General features: G+C 42.1%; 1 protein-coding gene across 7 annotated transcripts in view; it reads left to right on the top strand.

Moving 5' to 3' along the window:
* TENM1 (teneurin transmembrane protein 1) overlaps positions 1 to 21888 on the top strand; it is a 1253741-nt gene that overhangs the window by 1037769 nt on the left and 194084 nt on the right. For all 7 annotated transcript variants that reach the window (XM_060692076.2, XM_060692082.2, XM_060692081.2 and 4 more), the window contains one exon: positions 10719 to 10956. In XM_060692076.2, coding sequence (XP_060548059.1) covers positions 10719 to 10956 — 238 coding nt within the window. The remainder of the gene's footprint in view (positions 1 to 10718; positions 10957 to 21888) is intronic.

The following is a 21888-nucleotide window of genomic DNA, read 5'->3' on the forward strand; positions in this document are numbered from 1 at the left end:
CTGAAAATGGTTATTGTTTTTCATTAGCCACAATGTTTTATATCACCTTACCCCTAGAAATAATTTGTCTTTAATTATAAGTACAGTTTGTAAATTTACCTTGTTTCAGCAAACCAATTTCCTTTTCTCTTTTATCTCTTTCGTGCCCAATCTATAAAATGTTACTCTTTTGAAGACTGCTTAAGATCTGTCTTAATTAGGCTATTTACATGCTCATATGTTATTATTGGATTAGTTCTATGGAGAATTGCATATATTTAATGCCAAACTTTTTTTGTTTGAATCTGGAATGTTGGTTTTGATGTCAGAATAAAGGTGAGGATGAGTATACTTGGAAAAACAGATGATGTGACTAAATTTTCTTTCATCTGTTAAAATGTCATGGATCTGTATCTCTGCATCTGTATCCTAAAATAATTTCTTGATAATATGTGAGGTGAGGCATGGATGAATCAGAGTAGTAGAAGAGTAGGAAAAATAGAATTTATACAGAAAAGCTTGAAGCAATTAATAGTGTAATGGAGGCACTATGATTTCTGCAATACAAAGCTGTTGTTAAAAGTTTATTGGAAATAGCTGAAGTTTGGTTCTTAAGAAAAAAAAAAGATAATATCCTGCTCAGAGGAGCAATTATGATTTCTAACAATTGGTGTTATGAATTCTGTCCTCCTTTTATTGTATAGGGAATACTTCAATAACAGTTGGGAAACAGGTTCCAGTTCTGTATCAGAACATATTCAAATATGATTTTCATAGGGGATACCGATGTATTATATTTACCATTTCACTGATTTGGGCCAAGGTGAAGAATCTTCTATCTGACATATGTAAAATGTTACAAAACATATATTATGATGTTTTATATAACTATTTAACATTTTTGGGTACTTTTGACTTGGATGATTGAGCCTTCATTTACATATTGCAATACATTTTGGGGAGAAACCCTTGCAGTTCGTGTGGCAAGATTTAGTACATTCCAATGACTCTCTGATACTATTTTTTTATTATTATTATTATTATTTTGACTGTTGAAGTTACTTGGATGAGTAACTTCTCAGATTAACAGTTGCATCATTTAAACTTTTTAGTTATAAAAGTATCTAGAAATGGAATAGGAGAGAATAATTATTGGGCTATTATGGAGGTAGGGAATTCTGGATGTATTTGTTTAGAGATCTAAGTTCCAGGTTCTCTGCTGAAGAGTTATATAATTTTCTCAAGAGTAAGACTAAAAGAGCCTTGGTGGCGCAGTGGACTAAACTGCTGTTAAAATAGCACTTAGCTGCCAGCTGCCTGCAATTACTGCAAGTTCAATTCTCACCAGGCTCAAGGTTGACTCAGCCTTCCATCCTTTCTAAGGTAGGTAAATTGAGGACCCAGTTTGTGGGGGCAATAAGCTGACTTTGTATAAATATACAAAAGTATGAAGGCTATTGCTTAACACATTGTAAGCCGCCCTGAGTCTCCGGAGAAGGGCAGCATATAAATCGAACTAATAAATAAATAAATAAATAAAGACCAGGAAATGCTGCAGAAGAAGCCAAAACAAGATAGATTGATAGATTCATATATATATAATAAGACGAGGTGTAACACTTAAAATTAATAACTTATCATATATTGGATGGGTTGATCCTATTTGGAAGAAGCACTCCTGAGGTACCAAACAATCAAGCCATACAGGACTTGATAGATTAAATCTAGAGCTCAGAAACCTCCAATACACCAAATCCAGATTCACAAATCCAGATTTATTCACCAAAAGATAAGTCATCACATTTTGCACCAGCTTCTTAATAAAAGCAGCCCCATGTACGTTGCTGTAGTCATGGTGGTACATGACACCGTGTGGCCAAGTGGACCACAACTGATGTACCAGGTACAACTGTGCAATATTTCCTCCTTCCACTTGGCTATCTAGTAGTGATCCTAAGGGGACTGTCAAACATATGTTGTTTCAGGTAGAGTGCCGTTAAGATCCATAGTTAACTCAGAGTTTAAGCAGCATAAACAGTGAGCAAGCAGCAGCTTTGTCTTCTATGATTCTGTGTCAACCATCACCCCAGGGAGGTTCTAAATACGACAATGATACCACTATAATGACCCTCAGGAACTGTGTATTACCGACATAGTGACAATTCCTTATTCTAAATGTATGGATGACCACTCCCAGCCTAATTCTCAATCCTATAGATCAGGGGTGTCAAACTCGATTTCAGCGAGGGCCGCATCAGGGTTGTGTTTGACCTCGGGAAGGGGGGGCAGTGTGTGCGTGTGGCCGGTAGAGCATGGCCAGCTCAATGTCACTTGTCGAGGCTCCATTTTCAGCTGCGATGGCCTCCTGCAACACTCTGCTAGCAGAAACGGAGCCTGGGGGGGGCCATGCACAGCCCGGCTAGCCTCTGTGTTTAGCCGTGATGGCCTCCTGCAGCCCTCTGCCAACAAAAATGGAGCTCGGGGAAGCCACACGTGGCCTGCCCGAGCTCCATTTTCAGCTGCGACAACCTCCTGCAGCCCTCTGCCTGTAAAAATGGAATTCAAGCTGGCTGGAAAATGGCTGCAGGAACTCATCATGGCTGAAAATGGAGCCTGGCCAGTCTGTGCGTGGCCTCCCTGAGCTTTGTTTTCTCTGGTAGAGGGCTGCAGGAGGCCATTGCGGTCAAAAACGGAGCGTGGGAGGGCCACATGCAGCCCTCCCAAGCTTTGTTTTCACTGGCAGAGGCACTGCAGGCTGATCCTTCACTGTTTCCAGGGCAGCCCTGCGGGCCAGATCTAAGCACCCCGCGGGCTGCATCCGGCCCACAGGCCTTGAGTTTGACACTCCTGCTATAGATCGTAAGAATGGATTTCCTCCATACTTTGAATCTAACTGCTCACCACTATCCTATCTTGATCTCAGAATGGGAACGGAATAGTGAAGATAGATGACAGATCTTCAAATGGATTGTGAGTTTCTGTGACCACAATAGACTGGTGAGTCTATATTAATACATTAGTCATACATTAATGGTAGAAATGTGAAAAGTAAGGTAATTTAGAATGCCAGGTTTTAAAGGGAACATGGATACATCAGACATTATGTCTGTTTGTGGGGGAAAGTAGCAATGAGTAGGACCGAAATGTTCTGAAGCAAAGTCATGTGATAATAGCATTCTGTCTGGCAAAGAAGACAATGCAATAAATTAAAAAAGAACAAACACACTTCCTGAAAGGTTTTGAACAGTATCTGGAAAAATACATACTAGAGTGCTAATGAATTTTGGAAGAAAAGAAGCTCTCCCAACCCAAGCAAACCCAACTCTGAAACGGAGGGGGTCACCTTACATTCCCTGTTAAGAATTGAAGAAATTATCAAAAACAAGGAAGTGGTTAAGAGATGCAAATAATTGCAAGCATGGCTTCTGAAAAGCTGTAGATATCTTTGAAAATGAGCCTAGGTTTGTGAGAGAGAGATTTGCTTTCTTCTGTTGTTGCTGTTGTTTGTTTTTATGTATACTGCTGTTGTATATGGAAATGAGGGCTGAAAATATGGAACTCCCTATAGAAGAAGGGAGGAGGAGGAGGAGGAGGAGGGACAGAAAAAGGGAAGGGAAAAGGACAAGAAGAAGGAGGAGGAGGGAGAAGGAGAAATCCTACTCTTAGTAAACCAGATTATTTCATATTTTTTGAGTGTGGCTGAATCCAAAACCCAGTTCATATTGCAATTCGGTGAATTGCTTTGAATCCACTTGAGTTGCCAAATTGATTTGATTGGAAGAGTTATTTAAAAAGCATATGTTGACATATGGAAAAGTCCACTGGAATTTCTAATCCATTCCACAGCCCTCACTTTGCAATGATCTCATAAAACCAGCTGATAGTTCGGGGATTCAATCTGGAGAGGTAATTAGATTGCATCACTTTCCTTTTTTTTTTTTTAGTAATTTTTTTTAATTTTTTAAGACAAACAAACATTTAATACATCAATCCTCCCTTCCTTGTGACGTCTCAGTGTTATCTTCTAGGCTTCTCCATCTTCCATATGTTTCTTCTATCTTCATATTCATCCAAACCATTCTAACATTTCATTTCTAAATCAATATTATTATTAATAAAATTTTATTATATATTAGAAACATAAAACAGAATAAAGACTATAACGAAACACAATTACATACATATGACTGAGATTGATTCAACCCCCATATATCTATAGTTTCTAAATAACATTACATATCATCATACTACAGCTTCAATTTGGTTTATCATACTGCATCTTGCATTTGTTAATCTTATATCTAATATTCCCTTATTTATATTTAGCTTGCTATTTATATATCTATGCTACATGCTTCCCTAACATCTACCTCATGACATTTTTACTTCTATCCATTGGTACCATTTATCCCAGCTTTGATTGAAAATTGATTCTTGTCTATCTTTAAGTATATATGTTAATCTATCACATTCTGCACACCACAAAATTTTGTTGATAATCATCTGATCCGATGGTACTTCCTTCCCTTTCCAAAGTTGCACATATGCAGTAATGGTAATGTGTATGAAAAGGTACCAGTCTGCTTTTCCTTATGCCCCCAGGGTTTATTCCTAGCAAGTAGACCTCTGGTCTCAGTTGAAAACTGACTCCTGTAATCTCCATGAGCCAAACTTTTATCTTACTCCAATAGTTTTGGGCTTGTAGACATGTCCACCATGGGTGGTAAAATGTACCCCTGGCTGACCCACATTTCCAACATTCTGCTGAGGTTCCAGGGAACATCTTTGCGATTCTTGCTGGTGGTATATGATTGCATCACTTTCCTATTGAAGCTTTGCTCATGCCTCATAGTTTGAAAGAAAAGGAAAAAAAGTTCCAACCGAAAGCAGATCTTTAAAGGGAACAAATGAGCATGTTTCGTGGAGCCTTTCATGTTAAATACAAAATGTCTAAGCTTCATCATTTTTTAATGCATTGCTTTAAATGTGCAATTTCAGCAGCAAACAATATAGTACTACAGTGTTGTCAAAAAATGATGGAACAGTTTGATTATTTTCTCGTTTGGGGGGTGGAGAACATACAGTAATTTGTAATTTCTTCAAATGGGCTATGGAAATGCTTCCATTTTAGCTTTAGCCAAGCTTACAAACACATTTGCAGTCAACTAATAGCAAGGCAAGTGCAGAAGACTTATTTATTGACAAAATGACTCTTTTTCAGACTGTATATTAATATATATTTGGAGGTGGGTGAGTTCTGTTAGAGAGCCACTGTGTCCTATTTATGCTGTTGGATATAATCAGTGGTGGGATTCAAATAATTTAACAACCAGTTCTCTGCCCTAATGACCAGCTGGGTGGGCGTGGCCATGGTAGGCGTGGCCAGGGGGTGTGACAGGCAGCACTCGGCCACCTGCACCCCTCTGGGAGAAAAAACGGGCCATGGAGGGGGCGTCGCCCCCTGTGCCCCTTTTTGGGCCTAGTAGACCTTCCTGAAGCCTTCTGGGAACAAAAACGGACCACGGGGGGGCACTGGACCACACACCCCCGTGCCCCGTTTTGGGCCTAGTAGGTCTCCCTGCGCTTACCTGGGAGCCAAAATGGGGCACGTGGGGACTCCTGGAAGATATGGGGAGGGGAGGGGTACGGCCAGCCAGCAATTTAACTACCGGTTCGCCCAAACCAGCCCGAACCGGCTGAATCCCACCACTGGATATAATTGGTATGATCCAGACTGAAATACAGGTAATCCTCAACTTATGATCACAATTGAGCCCAAAATTTCTGTTGCTAAATGAGACAGCTTAGTGAATTTTGCTCATTTGGTAACTTTTATTGCCACAGCTGCAGTTATTAAGTTGGTAACACATTTGTCATGTGAATCTGGCTTCCCCATTGACTTTGCTTGTCAGAAGGTTGCAGAAGGTGATCGCATGACCCCAGGACATTGCAAACGTCATAAACATGAATCAGTTGCCAAGCGTCCGAATTTTGAATCACGTAACCATGGGGATGCTATAATGGTTATACATGTGAAAAACAGTCACTTTTTTTTCAGTACCATTGTAATTTCCAGCAATCACTAAACAAATTGTTGGAAATCAAGACTACCTATATTTTATGATTATTACTCTAATATATTTTACGTTATTGTCACGATACTACTCTTAACAAATAGGGTTGGCTAATAAATATGATAAATAAAACAAAAAGATAAATAAGTAATTAAATCCTTAATTTTGAGAGAGACTGAGATGTAAAGGAGGCTTCAAATGTTACAGAATCCTGCATTCCCATTCGAAGAATTTCAACCAGGACCTCATATGCTTTGGACTAATTTCTTTTTTTTCCTTGTTAACATTTTTATTGAGTTATGAGATAAAATAAGATACAAAATACGAAAGAAAATAGGAAAACCATGGGGAGGAAGGGAGGAAGAGAAGAGAGGAAGGAAGGATAAAATATTCTGATTCCTCTCTTTCTTTAATTGTCAACGTCAATCTACTCATTTCTGCACAATCCAATATTTTCTTAATTACTTCTCCCTCTGTAGGGATTATCTCTGTTTTCCATCTTTGCGCAAATGCTATCCTCGCTGCAGTTATACTGTAACATGTATAATCAAATATATATTTTCTTTACTAAATTTCTCTGGTAAGATACCCAATAGGAGCAGTTCAGGTTTTAAATCTATATGTTGTTGTATCATTTCTTCTAACCATGTTTTAATTTTAATCCAATAATTTCTCGCTTCTGGACAGGTCCACCACATATGATAATACAAACCTGGTATCTGATGACATTTCCATCATGATCTAGTTCAGAGGTCTTCAAACTTGGCAGCTTTAAGACTTATGGACTTCAACTCCCAGAATTCTCCAGCCAGCTATGCTGGACCCCTGACCTAGTTCTTCAGTTTTTTAATCTGTCAAAATGTATATTCAGAAGACTCAGTAAAGTGGGGAATATTGGGCATTTGTGCCTGGTGGTGGCAAAATCTTTCTGCCTCTTATCTTAGTTTTCATGTTTGTGTCTTAAAAAGAGGATTTTAATTTTTCTTCTCCAATACTGTGGAAAGGATCCTGCTAATGCTTCCAGTTAATCTAATCTACCAGGTTCTGATTATACTGCTTATTATTATGCATTAATATTAATAGCTTCTCAAAGAACATCTTCCAAATTAATTTAGCCTGAGAAAGATTTCCATTTCTGATACCCACTTTCTCTTTTTTCCCATTCTCTTGGTCACTGATTCTCTTTCTCTCTCCTTCTCCCTCTCTTTCATTTTCAGAGAGAGAAAGAGACTGCGTGTCAGTAAAACTGTTCATTCATTCAAGAATGCATTCATTCCTGGAAAAAAAGTTTCTTGGGAGGAAGGGTGTTTGCTAGAGCTAAATAGTTTCTCCTGATCTATCTTAATTTTAAAGATGTCGGTGTTTACAACATGAATGTCCCTTTCACAGCTTGATTTCCCCCTAAATTAAATTCAGCGTTGGTGAAAGGAAGTGTTGGGTTGACTGAGTGGCAGCATACTCTCAGGTTATGACTAATTTGATAAAGCGTGGTGGCTTAATGATGCTAGAGTCTCAGCTGCAGAGGTTCCAGTCCTAGCATTGTGTGGCAGGGTGAGCTCCTGTCACTTGCCTCAACTTCTCTCCACCTAACAGTTTGAAGGTGTGTTCTATGCAAGTAGATACATAGTGCCACTTTGGTAGGGAGACAAGCTGGTGCTCTGTGCAGGCAGGCAGATTCCTGATGGCTCTGAACCTTCCCGGTTGTGGGGTCCACTTGTGAGGCAGCTTTAGGAAGGGAGGGAGTCTTGGGTGACACTGCAGGAAGAGCCACTCATCTTTTTCTCTAGTGCGAAGCCAGCTCACCCTCCTTGGGAAGTGTACAAGTGTGTCCTATAACAGAGCTGGTACCTTGGAAAGCCAAATACTATTCTGCAATAGCATTGTGGGCTCCTGGCTACTGTAAGAATGCCATACAACAACAACAACAATAATAATAATTGATCTGATTTTATTCCAAAACCTAAACAATACCATAAAACCTTCAACAAACTCCACCATTCATTTGATTATTCCGTTGATCCCTGTGGTTTGCTGTAAATTCAGATCCGAGCAAGATGAATTGTTCTCCGCAGGTCTTTTTGGACCTTTTAACAGTACTCCTAAGTATCTATCTGCATGAGGTCATGGCTCAATAGAAACTCTAAGCCAGGTGTGTCCAGCCTGCCCTGGACAACTAGTAATGTGACCCCAGAAGATCATAAAAAATTAACATTATGTGATTCATATACTTTAATATAGTATATATTTTATATGTGGCCCAACACGATTCTTCTTCACTCATTGCAGCCCAGGTGAGCCAAAAGCGTGGACACTCATATGCTCCTATTCTACTCCATCTACAAGGACTCTAAACAGACTTTCATTAATTTGATGCTAAGAAATTTCTGGGTAGGGAGCATGATTTTTGATTAAGGGTACATCTTTCAAAGAAGGACTCAAAAATGTGTCTTCCCACGTCACCCAGTTTTGTGCTGCCATTATACAAAATATGCCGTACCATTCATTCCGTTTGGAGCTTCTTACAATACCATTTTTATTCTGTTTTATTTTATGATATCTGTTATTGATTATTTTTAGATCTTAATATACTTACTATTTTTCTGTTGTGGAAAAATTGAAGAACTAGGAGTTCTACTACAGGTAGTCCTTGTTTAAAGACTGGTCGCTTAATGACCATTTAAAGTAAAGGCTCCCCAGAGCTAATTAGGACCCAATTTCAAAATTCCGACAACCAGTCTCACACAGTCATGTGGTTGCATTTTGGGCACTTGAAAAGTAGCTCACATTTAGAAGCTGTTTATAGCATCCCAGCTTGTTTTTTGTTTTGTTTTGTTTTGTTGTTTTTGCCAGTTTCTGGCAGTTACTTTGAGTTTCTAGCAAAAACACACCTGTTGTGGGAAACTTAATGACCATGGCGTTCGCTTAACAATCATCACAAAAAAGGTCATAAAAGGTAATGACTTACCACCATAATTCCAGGTTCAATTGCGACTGTAAATTTAAGGTCTAGCTATATTAGATATAAGGGATGCGGTGGTCCAGTGGCTAAGATGCTGAGCTTGTCGATCAAAAGGTTGGCAGTTCAGCAGTTTGAATCCCTAGTGCCGCATAATGGGGTGAGCTCCCGTTACTTGTCCCAGCTTCTGCCAACCTAGCAGTTCGAAAGCAGGTAAAAAATGCAAGTAGAAAAATAGGGACCCCCTTTGGTGTGAAGGTAACAGCGTTCCGTGCGCCTTTGGCATTGAGTCATGCCGGCCACATGACCATGGAGACATCTTCGGACAGTGCTGGCTCTTCGGCTTTGAAACAGAGATGAGCACCGCCCCCTAGAGTCGGGAACGACTAGCACATATGTGCGAGGGGAACCTTTACCTTTACCTTATAGATATCTTCTTGGGTCTTCCCTTAGTGCTGTAATAGGCTGATTTAATTTGATCCATGCATGAAGAAACAGGATTTCATAGGCATACATTTTGTGAGTGTTTCAATGGGAATTGAATTGAGCTCATAGATAGTTAGAGAGCCAGTTTGGTCTAGTGATTAAGGCATTGGGCTAGAAACAGGGAGACTGTGAGTTCTAGTCCTGCCTTAGTCATGAAAGTCGGCTGAGTGACCTTGAGCCAATTCCTCTATCTCAGCCCAACTCACCTCACAGGACTGTGTCAAGGTTCCGACTAATGAACCCAAACAAATCAGAACTCTGAGACTTGAATCCACCTCAAAGGTCTTCTTTATTGAGTACATCATATTGGCAGAGATTAAAGGAAAACCAACTCTAAATAATTCCTACAATTTCAGTATAATTAAAAGAAGAAATAAACTCATCCCCAAGTTTCACAGGTCACGTTGGCCAATTGGCGGACTTTCAGGGCACTCCTTCCCCGACCTTATCCTTCTCCATGGAGATGACCTTGGTTCCCATGAGAAAGTTCTTTGTTGTATCTAATGAGGTATTGCAACCTCCTTCCCCCCTTCCCCTTCTGTGTGGCAACTGAGGAACAGTAAAATGGCTTCTGCCAGGTTCGGTTCGAAGTTGATAGACTGTTGTTGTGGGGAAAATAGGAGAAAGGTATGTTGGATATGTTTGTCACCTTATGTTATTTGCAAAAAAAAAAGGTAGGATGCAAATAAACAAAATGTGACATCTTTGATATATTGACTTAAATTTCCAGACAATGTTGTAATCCTATGGGACCAAGGCACTCTGTTCTTTGTTGCTTAAAATAAGAAAAAGAAGAATAGGAATAATTTTATTTCTATACCGCCCTTCTCCCGAAGGACTCAGGGCGGTGTACAGCCTATTAAAAGCACAAGACAAACATCAATTAAAATAATTTAAAATTATTAAATAATTTGGCTCAATTTAAAACCCCAGAAATTTAAAACACCCATAACAGAATAACAGAGTTGGAAGGGACCTTGGAGATCTTCTAGTCCAACCCCCTGCTCAAGCAGGAAACCCTATACCATTTCTTACAAATGGTTCTCCAGTCTCTTCTTAAAAACTTCCAGTGTTGGAGCACTCACAGCTTCTGGTTAATCGTTCTCACTGTCAGGAAATTTCTCCTTAGTTCTAGGTTGCTTCTCTCCTTGATTAGCTTCCATCCATTGCTGGAAAATAATAATTTGGCCTCTTTGTTTTGTTTGTTTTCTCCCTGAATGCAGAAATGCCAGGAAGCCCACGCAACCAGTTTACCTTCAGACCACTGCCACCTCCGCCACCACCTCCCCATGCGTGCACCTGCAGCCGAAAGCCTCCTTCAGCAGCCAACTCCCTCCAAGCCAGATCGTTGACCACCCGCAGCCAGCCGAATCCAGCCGCCCCATCGCCCACCAATACCCAGGACTCTGTGCATCTTCATAACAGTTGGGTTCTGAACAGTAACATACCACTGGAGACCAGGTAAAGCATTTCAAATTCTGTCCTTGAACATGTCTGCAAGCTAAGAGTCGGCAGGAATCAAAGAAAGCAGCACAACAAGATAGAATAACAGAATAACTGTTCTGTCCCCGTCTCACACACGCACCCCCACAGACAGGCAACAGCTAAAGTACTCAGCCGACAACAGTTTATCCGGTATCATAATTGGCAGCAACGCAGTGGCTGGCTGCCAAGTATTCTTTACTCATGAGGGGGGAGTTTCTCCCTTCGTCCAGGAACAAAGCCAATACACAATAATCAACAAAGTCCAGTAAATACAAAGAAGGTCATCCGATATCCGTTTTTTGCTTGTCACAGAGCTGAACCGGCCACCACACCCTCTTTTATATCCTGTGGGGTGTGGTCCAATGACTCAGCCTAATCCCTGGCACGCCTCTTCTTCTGTTGCACGCACTTATCTCTGCAACGCTGCCAAGGATCCAGCCAAGACTCATCTCCTCATTACTGTCCACCTGTGGCTGTGTGGACATGCTTGGCCCCGGGTCTATCTCTTGACCTTCGGCAGACACCGAAGGCATTGCCAGAGAGGAGGGTCCTGGAGAGGGAGGCCTTGCCAACTCCTCTCCTTCACTCTCGGAGTCCTCTCCTGCCAATAACACAGGCTCAGGTAACGGAGCCACAACACTAACAACATTGAAAGGGACCTTGGAGGTCTTCTAGTCCTACCTCCTGGTCAAGCAGGAGGCCCTGTACCATTTCTGACAAGTGGCTTTCTTGCCAGAAATTTTCTTGAAAGGTTCCAGTGATGGAGCACCCATAACTTCTGAAGGAAAGCCATTCCACTGGCTAATTGTTCTCACTGTCAGAAAATATCTGCTTATTTTTAGGTTGAATCTCTCCTTGATCAGTTTCCATCCATTGTTCTTTGTCTGACCTTTGGTGCTTTGGAAAATAGCTTGACCCGTTCCTCTCTGTGGCCATCCCTCAAATATTGGAAGACTGCTCTCATGTCTCCCCTGGTCCTCCTCTTCACTAGACTAGCCATGCCAAATTCTTGTAACCGTTCTTCATATATGTTTTGGCCTCCAGTCCCCTAATCATTTTCGTTGCTCTTCTCTGCACTCTTTCTAGAGTTTCAACATCTTTTTTATTGTGTAGTGACCAACACTGGATGTATTTATGGCCTTTTGCAGCATCCTGCTGTCACATTACTGCATTTTATGACAGTTTTGCCAAAAACTGGCATTGATTTCTGTTTTTTGGCAAAACTGTGCCAATAGTAAACCATTGGTTTGTTTAATGACCACAGTGTTCACTTAATGACTTTGCTTAACAACTCTAATGATTTACTTAACAGCCATTGTGAACATGGTCATAAAATTGGGCTAGTCATGTGTCCAAACCATTTTACAACCATGATGGGCAGGATCCATTATGGCCATAAGTCAAGGACTACTTATAATTACAACCTTGTATTCCAGGCAGGGATACTGTATATGTCCCCACTTTCTCAGCTTTTCTGGGCAAGTTTCAAAAATATAATAGATGATCATACAAACATGAAATGTAGACCATTGCAAACTAAAAAAAAAAAGGAATGGCTTCATGTTATAATATTTTGAAAAGCTAGGTTTTTAACCACTTTCTGGGATTCAGATGCTTCAGATCAATAGACGATTAGTTCCATGACCTGAGTTTAATTTTTTTTAAAAAAAATTTTTGATTTATATGCCGCCCTTCTCCGAAGACTCAGGGCGGCTTACAATGTGCTCAGCAATAGCCTTCATCCTTTTGTATATTTATACAAAGTCAGCTTATTGCCCCCACAACTGGGTCCTCAATTTACCTACCTTAGAAAGGATGGAAGGCTGAGTCAACCTTGAGCCTTGGCGAGATTTGAACCCTGCAGTAATTGCAGGCAGCTGGTCTTAATAACCAGCTTAATAACAGGGTGCCTTAAACCCCTGTACTACCAAGGCTCTTTCAGTTATGTACAGAAAGCAGAATTAATTATTGATCTCAGACAGATCTTTAGTTGTGGGATCAACCAAAGATGCCCCATTGATGGCTTAGTAGACCACAGGAAAGTAGACATTTTTTCTAATTAACTTAGGTGGCTCAGTGACTAGGACGCTGAGCTTGTCGATCAGAAAGGTCGGCGGTTCGAATCCCTGGTATAGGTCTCCCGCGTGAGCAAGGGGTTGGACTAGATGACTTCCAAGGTCCCTTCCAACTCTGTTACTGTTACTTCGAAAGAGGAGAAGGAATCAGTATTTAATATAATATAATAACAGAGTTGGAAGGGACCTTGGAAGTCTTCTAGTCCAACCCCCTGTTTAGGCAGGAAACCCTACACCACTTCAGACAAATGGTTATCCAACATCTTCTTAAAAACTTCCAGTGTTGGAGCATTCACAACTTCTGGAGGCAAATTGTTCCACGGATTAATTGTTCTAACTGCCAGGAAATTTCTCCTTAGTTCTAAGTTGCTTCTCTCCTTGATTAGTTTCCACCCATTGCTTTTTAATCCTGCCTTCTGGTGCTTTGGAGAATAGCTTGACTCCCTCTTCTTTGGGGCAGCCCCTGAGATATTGGAACACTGATATCATGTCTCCCCTACTCCTTCTTTTCATCGAAGTAGACATACCCAGTTTTTGTAACCATTCTTCATATATTTTAGCCTCCAGTCCCCTGATCAATCTTTGTTGATTTTCTTTGCATTTGTATATGTTGTATCTCAAATACAGCAATATGCTGTCAACCTCTTACTTGTGTCAGTTTTATTTTCTTCAAAAACCTTGATAAGAAAGCATGTGTAAACCCAGGTCAAATTTTTTTCCTTCTCTTTTCTTCTTCTATGCGCTATAAAGAGTACTGTAAGCTTCTAATTTCCTTTTAAGCAGTTTACCAATCTCAAAACGTGATGTTTTGTTAAACCAGTGTTAAAAGAGATCAGTCAGATATCCTGAATCTGCATTTACTTAAAAGCCGCTACAATAAACATTTGTGTAATGGTTTTATACCTTCAAAATGAGTTGAAAGCTAATTGCAACTTGTACATTAGGGAAACAGTGCAGCTGTAAAAGTAACATATGGATAAGCTCCTCTGAAGTGTTCAGCAATCCTGGCTTCAGAAGAATTATCCTAATGCTGCTTAAAATAGCAAAAAAAATCTGTCTCTTGGGTTTTGGAAAAGTAGATATAGTAACAGAGAATGGACAACATCTTTGAGCATAGAATTGTTGTTGTTGTTAGTTGCGAAGTCATGTCCAACCCATCGCAACCCCATGGACAACGTTCCTCCAGGCCTTCCTTTCCTCTACCATGCTCTGGAGTCCATTTAATCTGACGCCGACTGCTTCAGTGACTCCATCCAGCCACCTCGTTCTCTGTCTTCCCTTTTTTCTTTTGCCCTCAATCGTTCCCAGCATTAGGCTCTTCTCCAGGGAGTCCTTCCTTCTCACTAAGTGGCCAAAGTATTTGAGTTTCATCTTCAGGATCTGGCCTTCTAAAGAACAGTCAGGCTTGATCTCCTCTAGGACTGATTGCCTTGTAGTCCAAAGGTTTGATCGCCTTGCAGTCCAAGGGACTCAGAGCAGGAGTCTTCTCCAGCACCATAGTTCAAAGGCCTCAATTATTTGGCACTCAGCCTTTCTTATGGTCCAACTTTCACAGCCATACATTGCAACTGGGAAAACCATAGCCTTGACTATACTCACTTTTGTTGGCAGGGTGATGCCTCTGCTTTTTAGTAAGCTATCTAGATTTGCCATAGCTTTCCTCCCCAGGAGCAAGTATCTTTTAATTTCTTGGCATAGAATAGAATATAGAATAATAGAGTTGGAAGGGACCTCGGAGGTCTTCTAGTCCAATCCCCTGTTTAAGCAGGAGACCCTCTTTCATTTCAGACAAATGGTTGGTTCTTAAAAGCCTCCAGTGATGGAGCACACACAACTTTTGGAGGCAAGCTATTCCATTGGTTAATTGCTCTCACCATTAGGAAATTTCTCTTTGATTCTAGATTGGTTCTTTCTTTGTTAAGTTTCTTTCCATTGCTTCTTGTCTTGCCTTTTGGTGCTTTGGAAAATAATTTGACCCCCCTCGTCTTTGTAGAGTCGTGGTGTCACAGTGGTTAGAATGCAGTACTGCAGGCTACTTCTGCTGAGTGACAGCTAACGGCAGCTCGGCAGTTCGATTCTCACCGGCTCAAGGTTGACTCAGCCTTCCATCCTTCCGAGGTCGGTAAAATGAGCACCCAGATTGTTGAGGGCAAGAGGCTGACTTTGTAAATTGCTTAGAGAGGCTGTAAAAGTATTATGAAGCGGTATATAAGTCTAAGTGCTATTGCTATATAAGAGCCGTAGTGATGTAGTGGTTGGAATGCAGTATTGCAGGCTAATTCTGCCGACGGCCAGGAGTTCAATTCTGACTGGCTCAAGGTTGACTCAGCCTTCCATCCTTCCAAGATTAGGGACCCCAAAATGAGGGGGCAAACCCAGATTGTTGGGGGCAATGTGCTGACACTGTAAACCACTTAGAGAGAGCTGTAAAGCACTGTGAAGCGCTATATAAGTTTAAGTGCTAAGTGCTAGGAGCCTCTCAAAGAGGGATGAGAAGAGGGATGCAACTCAATATGCAGAGGAATATTAAAATAATGTCCTGTGAAGAGATTGGAGAGCCATTTATCTGCCATATAGGGTCTCCTACTTGAGCAGGGGGTTGGACTAGAAGACCTCTTAGATCCCTTCCAACTCTATTAGTCTTCTATTCTGACATAAAGAGAAGGCAAAATTGTTTAAGATCTGTTGGCTGAAGATTCTAAAAACATGACAATAAAACTGTGAATATACAACGTTACGATGATTCCGGTGTATTTACCAAAATATACCATCTCAAGAAACAAAGATTGTAAATCCTGGTCTTCTCTTATCACCCATTAATTGACCTTTTAATTAGCATATTTGTTTGTTTGTTTTTTAGATGCTCATCCAGCCTTTATTACCTTGTAAGTAACTCAAGGAAGCAAACATGCATAAATCTCCTTCTGCCTCCTTTTTTCTCCCACAACAACCCTTTAACATGAGTTGGGTTGGAAGAGAGTAACTCATCTAAGCCGGTCAGCTTTCATGCTTAAGGCGAGACTAGAACTCATGGCCTCCTGCTGATTGGCCCAACATCACCTAACTGGCTTTCATGCCTAAGGTAGGACTAGAACTCACTGTCTCCTGATGATTGGCCCAATGTTCCCCAGCCAGCTTTCATGCCAGAGGCAGGACTAGAACTCCCAATCGCCTGGTTTCTAGGCCACTATCCCAACCACTATAACAATCTAGCTAGAACATCACAAACAAAGTTAAAAATATGCAAATAAACTGCCATCCACAGCTTGCAAGCAGCCAGGTATGAATAAAAGTTATTTCTAGTGGTTCTCAGCGAACAGCTTGTTGGAGCTTTATCTCCTGCACTTATGATGTTACTTAGTATGCTAGGTAGATAAATATTCTTTATTACAGTCATTGATCAAGCAATATTTAGTATGGCAAGAAAGCATTTGCAAACCCAAACCGCTAATTTGGAGAATTCAACTCTCCAACACATATTTTTAACTATTCTCTGCCATTGTCTTATCTTTGCCTAGATCATGACAATAACACCCATTTTTCGTACATTGAGTGACTTCGTAGAAATACTATACAGTGGATGTTTTAATAGGCAGGTGCTTACCAAACATCAGTAAACTGAGTGAAATTTTGATGTTACTTCTTTTCATTTACAAAAGCATGCAAATAACAAACCACATAATGTCTGAATGCAAAGATCTGTGATTTATTGCAACTATAGTAGTAGGGGACAACCAGTTTATAGAGTTCAGGATAATTGGTGGGCAGTTACCATTTAATAATTTAAAAGGGGCTGTGGTGGCTAAGACACTGAGCTCGTCGATCGAAAGGTCTGCAGTTCAACGGTTCGAATCCCTAGTGCCGCATAACAGGGTGAGCTCCCGTTACTTGTCCCAACTTCTGCCAACCTAGCAGTTCGAAAGCAGGTAAAAAATGCAAGTAGAAAAATAGGGACCACCTTTGGTGGGAAGGTAACAGCGTTCTGTGCACCTTTGGCATTGAGTCATGCCGACCACATGACCACGGAGACGTCTTCAGACAGCGCTGGCTCTTCGGCTTTGAAATGGAGATGAGCCCTGCCCCCTAGAGTCGGGAATGATTAGCACATATGTGCGAAGGGAACCTTTACCTTTACCATTTTACCAATAAAGGAGAATATTTGTAGGGTTGAAATGAGGAGTCCTTGAAGACATTTCACTTCTCATCCAAGAAGTTCTTAAGAACTTAAGTCCAGTTGCCTTTTTGGGGGAAAAAAGCACCTTTGAAGGATTCTTGGTGGTCTCTGAGCTTGGTTGTTTTCTTGCAGATTTTTCATTATCAACCAAGCTCAGAGACCACCAAGAATCCTTCAAAGGTTCTTTTTTTTTTCCCCAAAAGGCAAACTGGACTTTGTTTTTCCTTGAAGACATTTTGCTTCTCATCCAAGAAACTTCTTCAGTTCTTAAGTCCAGTTTGTCTTTTTTTTAAAAAAGCACTTTTGGGCAACCATACCTGGATGATGGAGACTTTCCATAGACAAAGCCCCTCTCAGTTACCATCTTGCCCCATCTTCTGTTCCTTCCTTAAGGAAGGCAGTTGTTTTACTTAACCTAATCATAAGTCTGGCCTTAAATTTAAGGTGGAACAGACGATTGCCTTCTTCCATCGCAAACTCAGCTTCACATCAGGCCTCTGAGATGAATCAGACCAAGAGAGGCAATCCAATACATTTTAGGTTTGTTTTGCAAAGATGAGATTGGCTTCCTTAAATCTAATCCAGGGGTTTGCAACCTTAAACACTCAAAGAGCCATTTGGACCCGTTTCCCACAGAAAAGAAAACACCGGGAGCCACAAAACCCTTCCGGTGCCTGATTATTTCTTGAGCGGCCACAAAACTAGCATATGTAGTTGAATTAAACGTTCTGTTTTCTTCTGAAACTTTTCTTTTCTTGGATTTATCCATGGTTGGCCTACCGGGGGTTGAAAAGCTCAATAAATCACATGCCGGCGGGTGTCGCACATTGGTGGTTGTGACGCATATTTTGAGTGACCGGGAGCCACAATAGAGGGGTGAAAGAGCCACATGCGGCTCCAGAGCCACAGGTTGCTGACTCCTGAGTCTTCTCCGGAGACTCAGGGCGGCTTACAATGCGTTAAGCAATAGTCTCTCTTTTTTCTTCTAAAAATGATTAAATGAGACTCACCATAACAATTGATCTGAAGACAGGTGTTTTTTTCCCCCTTTTGGATAGCTTTTTAACAGTAACACAGTTGGAAGGGACCTTTGGAGGTCATCTAGTCCAACCTCCTGCTCACCCAGGAGACCTGTACTAGGGATTCGAACCGCCGAACTGAATGAAAAGGAAGAAAGGGAGGCTGGGGGAGGGGTGGGCAGGATCCTTACACCATCAGACACATGGGATGGCAGCTGTTTTACTGCTTTAAATCTCTGTTGTGTAATATGCTGAAATCTATCTAATAGCTATAAGCTGGGTATTTTTTATTTTTATTTTTTTTAGGGTCTGTTTGGATGATTTGTAATCTCAAAGAAGATTTAAAGGCATTTATTTCTGTCCCCCTCTTAATACAAAGGAGAGATAATTCAGAATGTACATGTTGTGTGCTCCTAGGGAACCAAATCTGATTCTTAAAACTGATTGGTTACCGTTAGCTTTAGATATATTAAAATATTAAATATTTATTTTTTAAAAAAATAAAATCAGGTCAGGGCTGTTTTTCTTCCAACTGATTTCATTTGTTTTTATAATCACTTTAATATGTTCCTACTCCATCCTACAGTTCTGATGATATTCAGCATGGCTCATGATATCTATCATTATTATTAAGTATTTTCACATGGTTTTATCACAGGGTATTATTTTTTTTAAAAGATCACATGTCTAAATAATTCCTGGACTAAATGGGTTATACTCTAATATAGATTCAAGGAAGCATTTATTTATTTATTTATTGGTTCGATTTATATGCTGCCCTTCTCCGGAGACTCAGGGAGGCTTACAATGCCCTAAGCAATAGCCTTCATACTTTTGTATATACCTGCTTAGTAGGGCTTTCGGCCCCCCCAAGCGGTGTTCTTTTTTATACAAAGTCAGCTTATTGCCCCCACAATGTCCTCATTTTACCTACCTCGAAAGGATGGAAGGCTGAGTCAACTGGTGAGTTGACTCAGCCTCACCAGTTGAGCCTGGTGAGATTTGAACTTGCAGTAATTGCAGGCAGCTGGTATTACTTAACAGTGCTTTAGTCTGCTGCGCCACCAAGTAGCAGAAAAAGAGGGAATTGACAGTAGGATAGGAAACAGAAAAAAAAAATTACATCCACTATATATTAATCATCTTTGTTAGGGTAGGAAAATATTGTATCTAGGACAGACTGTATTTATTTATTTATTTATTTATTTATTTATTTATTTATTTATTTATTTATTAAATTTATATACCGCCCTATTCCTAAGGGACTCAGGGCGGTGAACAGCGAACGATAAAAATACATGTAATACAAACGTTAATAATAAAAAACCAATTAAAATATACTAAACATTCTGGTCCTAGATAATTCAAGACATCCCAGTTTAAAATAAAATCAAAAAGCAATATAAAGGGAAAGTTAGGCCAGGCCGGCCTGCTGAAACAGGAATGTTTTGAGGGCACGGCGGAAAGTGCGCAGATCCGGAATCTTCTGTATCTCTGGGGGGAGCTCGTTCCAGATGGTGGGTGCCCCCACAGAAAAGGCTCTCCCCCTGGGGGCCGCCAGTCGACATTGTTTGGCTGACGGCACCCTGAGAAGCCCCTCTCTATGGGAGCGTACTGGGCGGTGAGAGGCTATTGGTGGCAGAAGGCGGTCTCGTAAGTACCCCGGTCCTAAGCCATGGAGCGCTCTAAAGGTGGTAACTAAGACCTTGAAGCGCACCCGGAAGACCACAGGGAGCCAGTGCAGCTCGCGCAGGAGGGGAGCCACATGGGAGCGCCATGCTGCTCCCATAACTACCCGCGCGGCCGCATTCTGGACCAGCTGGAGCCTCCGGGTGCTCTTCAAGGGGAGCCCCATGTAGAGAGCATTACAGTAGTCCAGGCGTGAAGTGACGAGGGCATGAGTGACCGTTTTTAACGAGTCCCGATCCAGAAAGGGACGCAACTGGCGAATCAGGCGAACCTGATAAAAAGACCTCCCGGCCACAGCTGTCAAGTGTTCTTCTAAAGACAGCCGTGAGTCCAAGAGGACGCCTAAGTTGCGAACCCTCTCCATGGGGGGCAATGACTCATCCCCAATAGTCAGTGATGGCACCAATTGACTGTATCGGGACGTCGGAAACCACAGCCACTCGGTCTTGGATGGGTTGAGCCTGAGTCTGTTCCTTCCCATCCAGATCCGTACAGCCTCCAGGCACTGGGACATCACTTTAAGGGCATCATTGGGGTGGTCCGGGGTGGAGATGTATAGCTGAGTATCATCAGCATACTGATGATACTTCACCCCAAAACCACGGATGATCTCACCCAGCGGCTTCACATAAATGTTGAACAGAAGGGGTGAGAGAACCGACCCCTGTGGCACCCCACATACAAGGGGCCTCGGGGTCGACCTCTGCCCCCCTGTCAACACAGACTGCGACCGATCAGATAGAAAGGAGGAGAACCACTGCAACACGGTGCCTCCCACCCCTAACTCTTCCAACCGGTGCAGCATGATACCATGGTCGATGGTATCAAAAGCTGCTGAGAGGTCTAATAGGACCAGGATAGAGGAGCAACCCCTGTCCCGGGCCCTCCAGAGATCATCTACCAATGCGACCAATGCCGTTTCCGTGCTGTATCCAGGCCTGAAGCCCGACTGGAACGGATCTAGATAAGCCGATTCATCCAAGTACTGAGGAAGCTGTCGCGCTACCACACTCTCAACAACCTTCGCAATGAAGCGAAGGTTGGAGACTGGACGGTAATTAGCCAACACTGCTGGGTCCAGAGAAGGCTTCTTGAGGAGAGGCCTCACCACCACCTCCTTCAAGGCAGCAGGGAAGACACCCTCTCTCAAGGAAGCATTTATAATCCCCTGGAGCCAGCCTCGTGTAACCTCCCGAGAGGCCAGCACCAGCCAGGAGGGACACGGGTCCAATAAACATGTGGCCGCGCTTAGTCTGCCCAGTATCTTGTCCACGTTTTCCAGAGTCACAGAATCAAACTCTTCCCAGATAATATTCTCAAGACTTGCCTCCATCCTCCCTCCCGAATCTACCCAGTCAGAGTCCAAATTTTCCCGAATCTGAGCGATTTTGTCATACAAATATTGTACAAAGTCCTCGGCTCTACCCTCCAAGGGGTCCTTCCACGCTTCCTGGTGGAGCAGGGAGCGGGTCACCCTAAACAGGGCGGCCGGGCGATTATCTGATGACGCAATAAGAGCGGAAAAATAGTTACACTTTGCCGCTTTTATTGCCACCAGGTAGGTCTTAATATGAGACCTTACCAGTGTTCTGTCAGATTCAGAACGGCTGGCCCTCCAACTGCTCTCCAGGCGTCTTTTCCGGCGTTTCATCTCCCTCAGCTCCTCGGTGAACCAGGGAGCCAGGTGAGATCGACGCCGGGTCAGAGGCCGCAAAGGCACGACCCGGTCCAAAGCTCCAGCGGCCGCCCTATCCCAGGCAGCCACTAGGTCTTCAGTCGAGCCGTGTGCCAGAGCCTCAGGAAATGGCCCAAGCTCCGTCTGGAACCTATCCGGGTCCATCAGGCGCCTGGGGCGGAACCACCTCATCGATTCCGCCTCCCTGCGGCGGGGTGTGGCGGTTCGAAGGTCAAAGCGAAGGAGGGAGTGATCTGACCATGACAAGGGCTCGAT

The sequence above is a fragment of the Pantherophis guttatus genome, chromosome 12 (genome assembly GCF_059756535.1).
Source record: "Pantherophis guttatus breed Tessera chromosome 12, ASM5975653v1, whole genome shotgun sequence".
NCBI lineage: Eukaryota > Metazoa > Chordata > Lepidosauria > Squamata > Colubridae > Pantherophis > Pantherophis guttatus.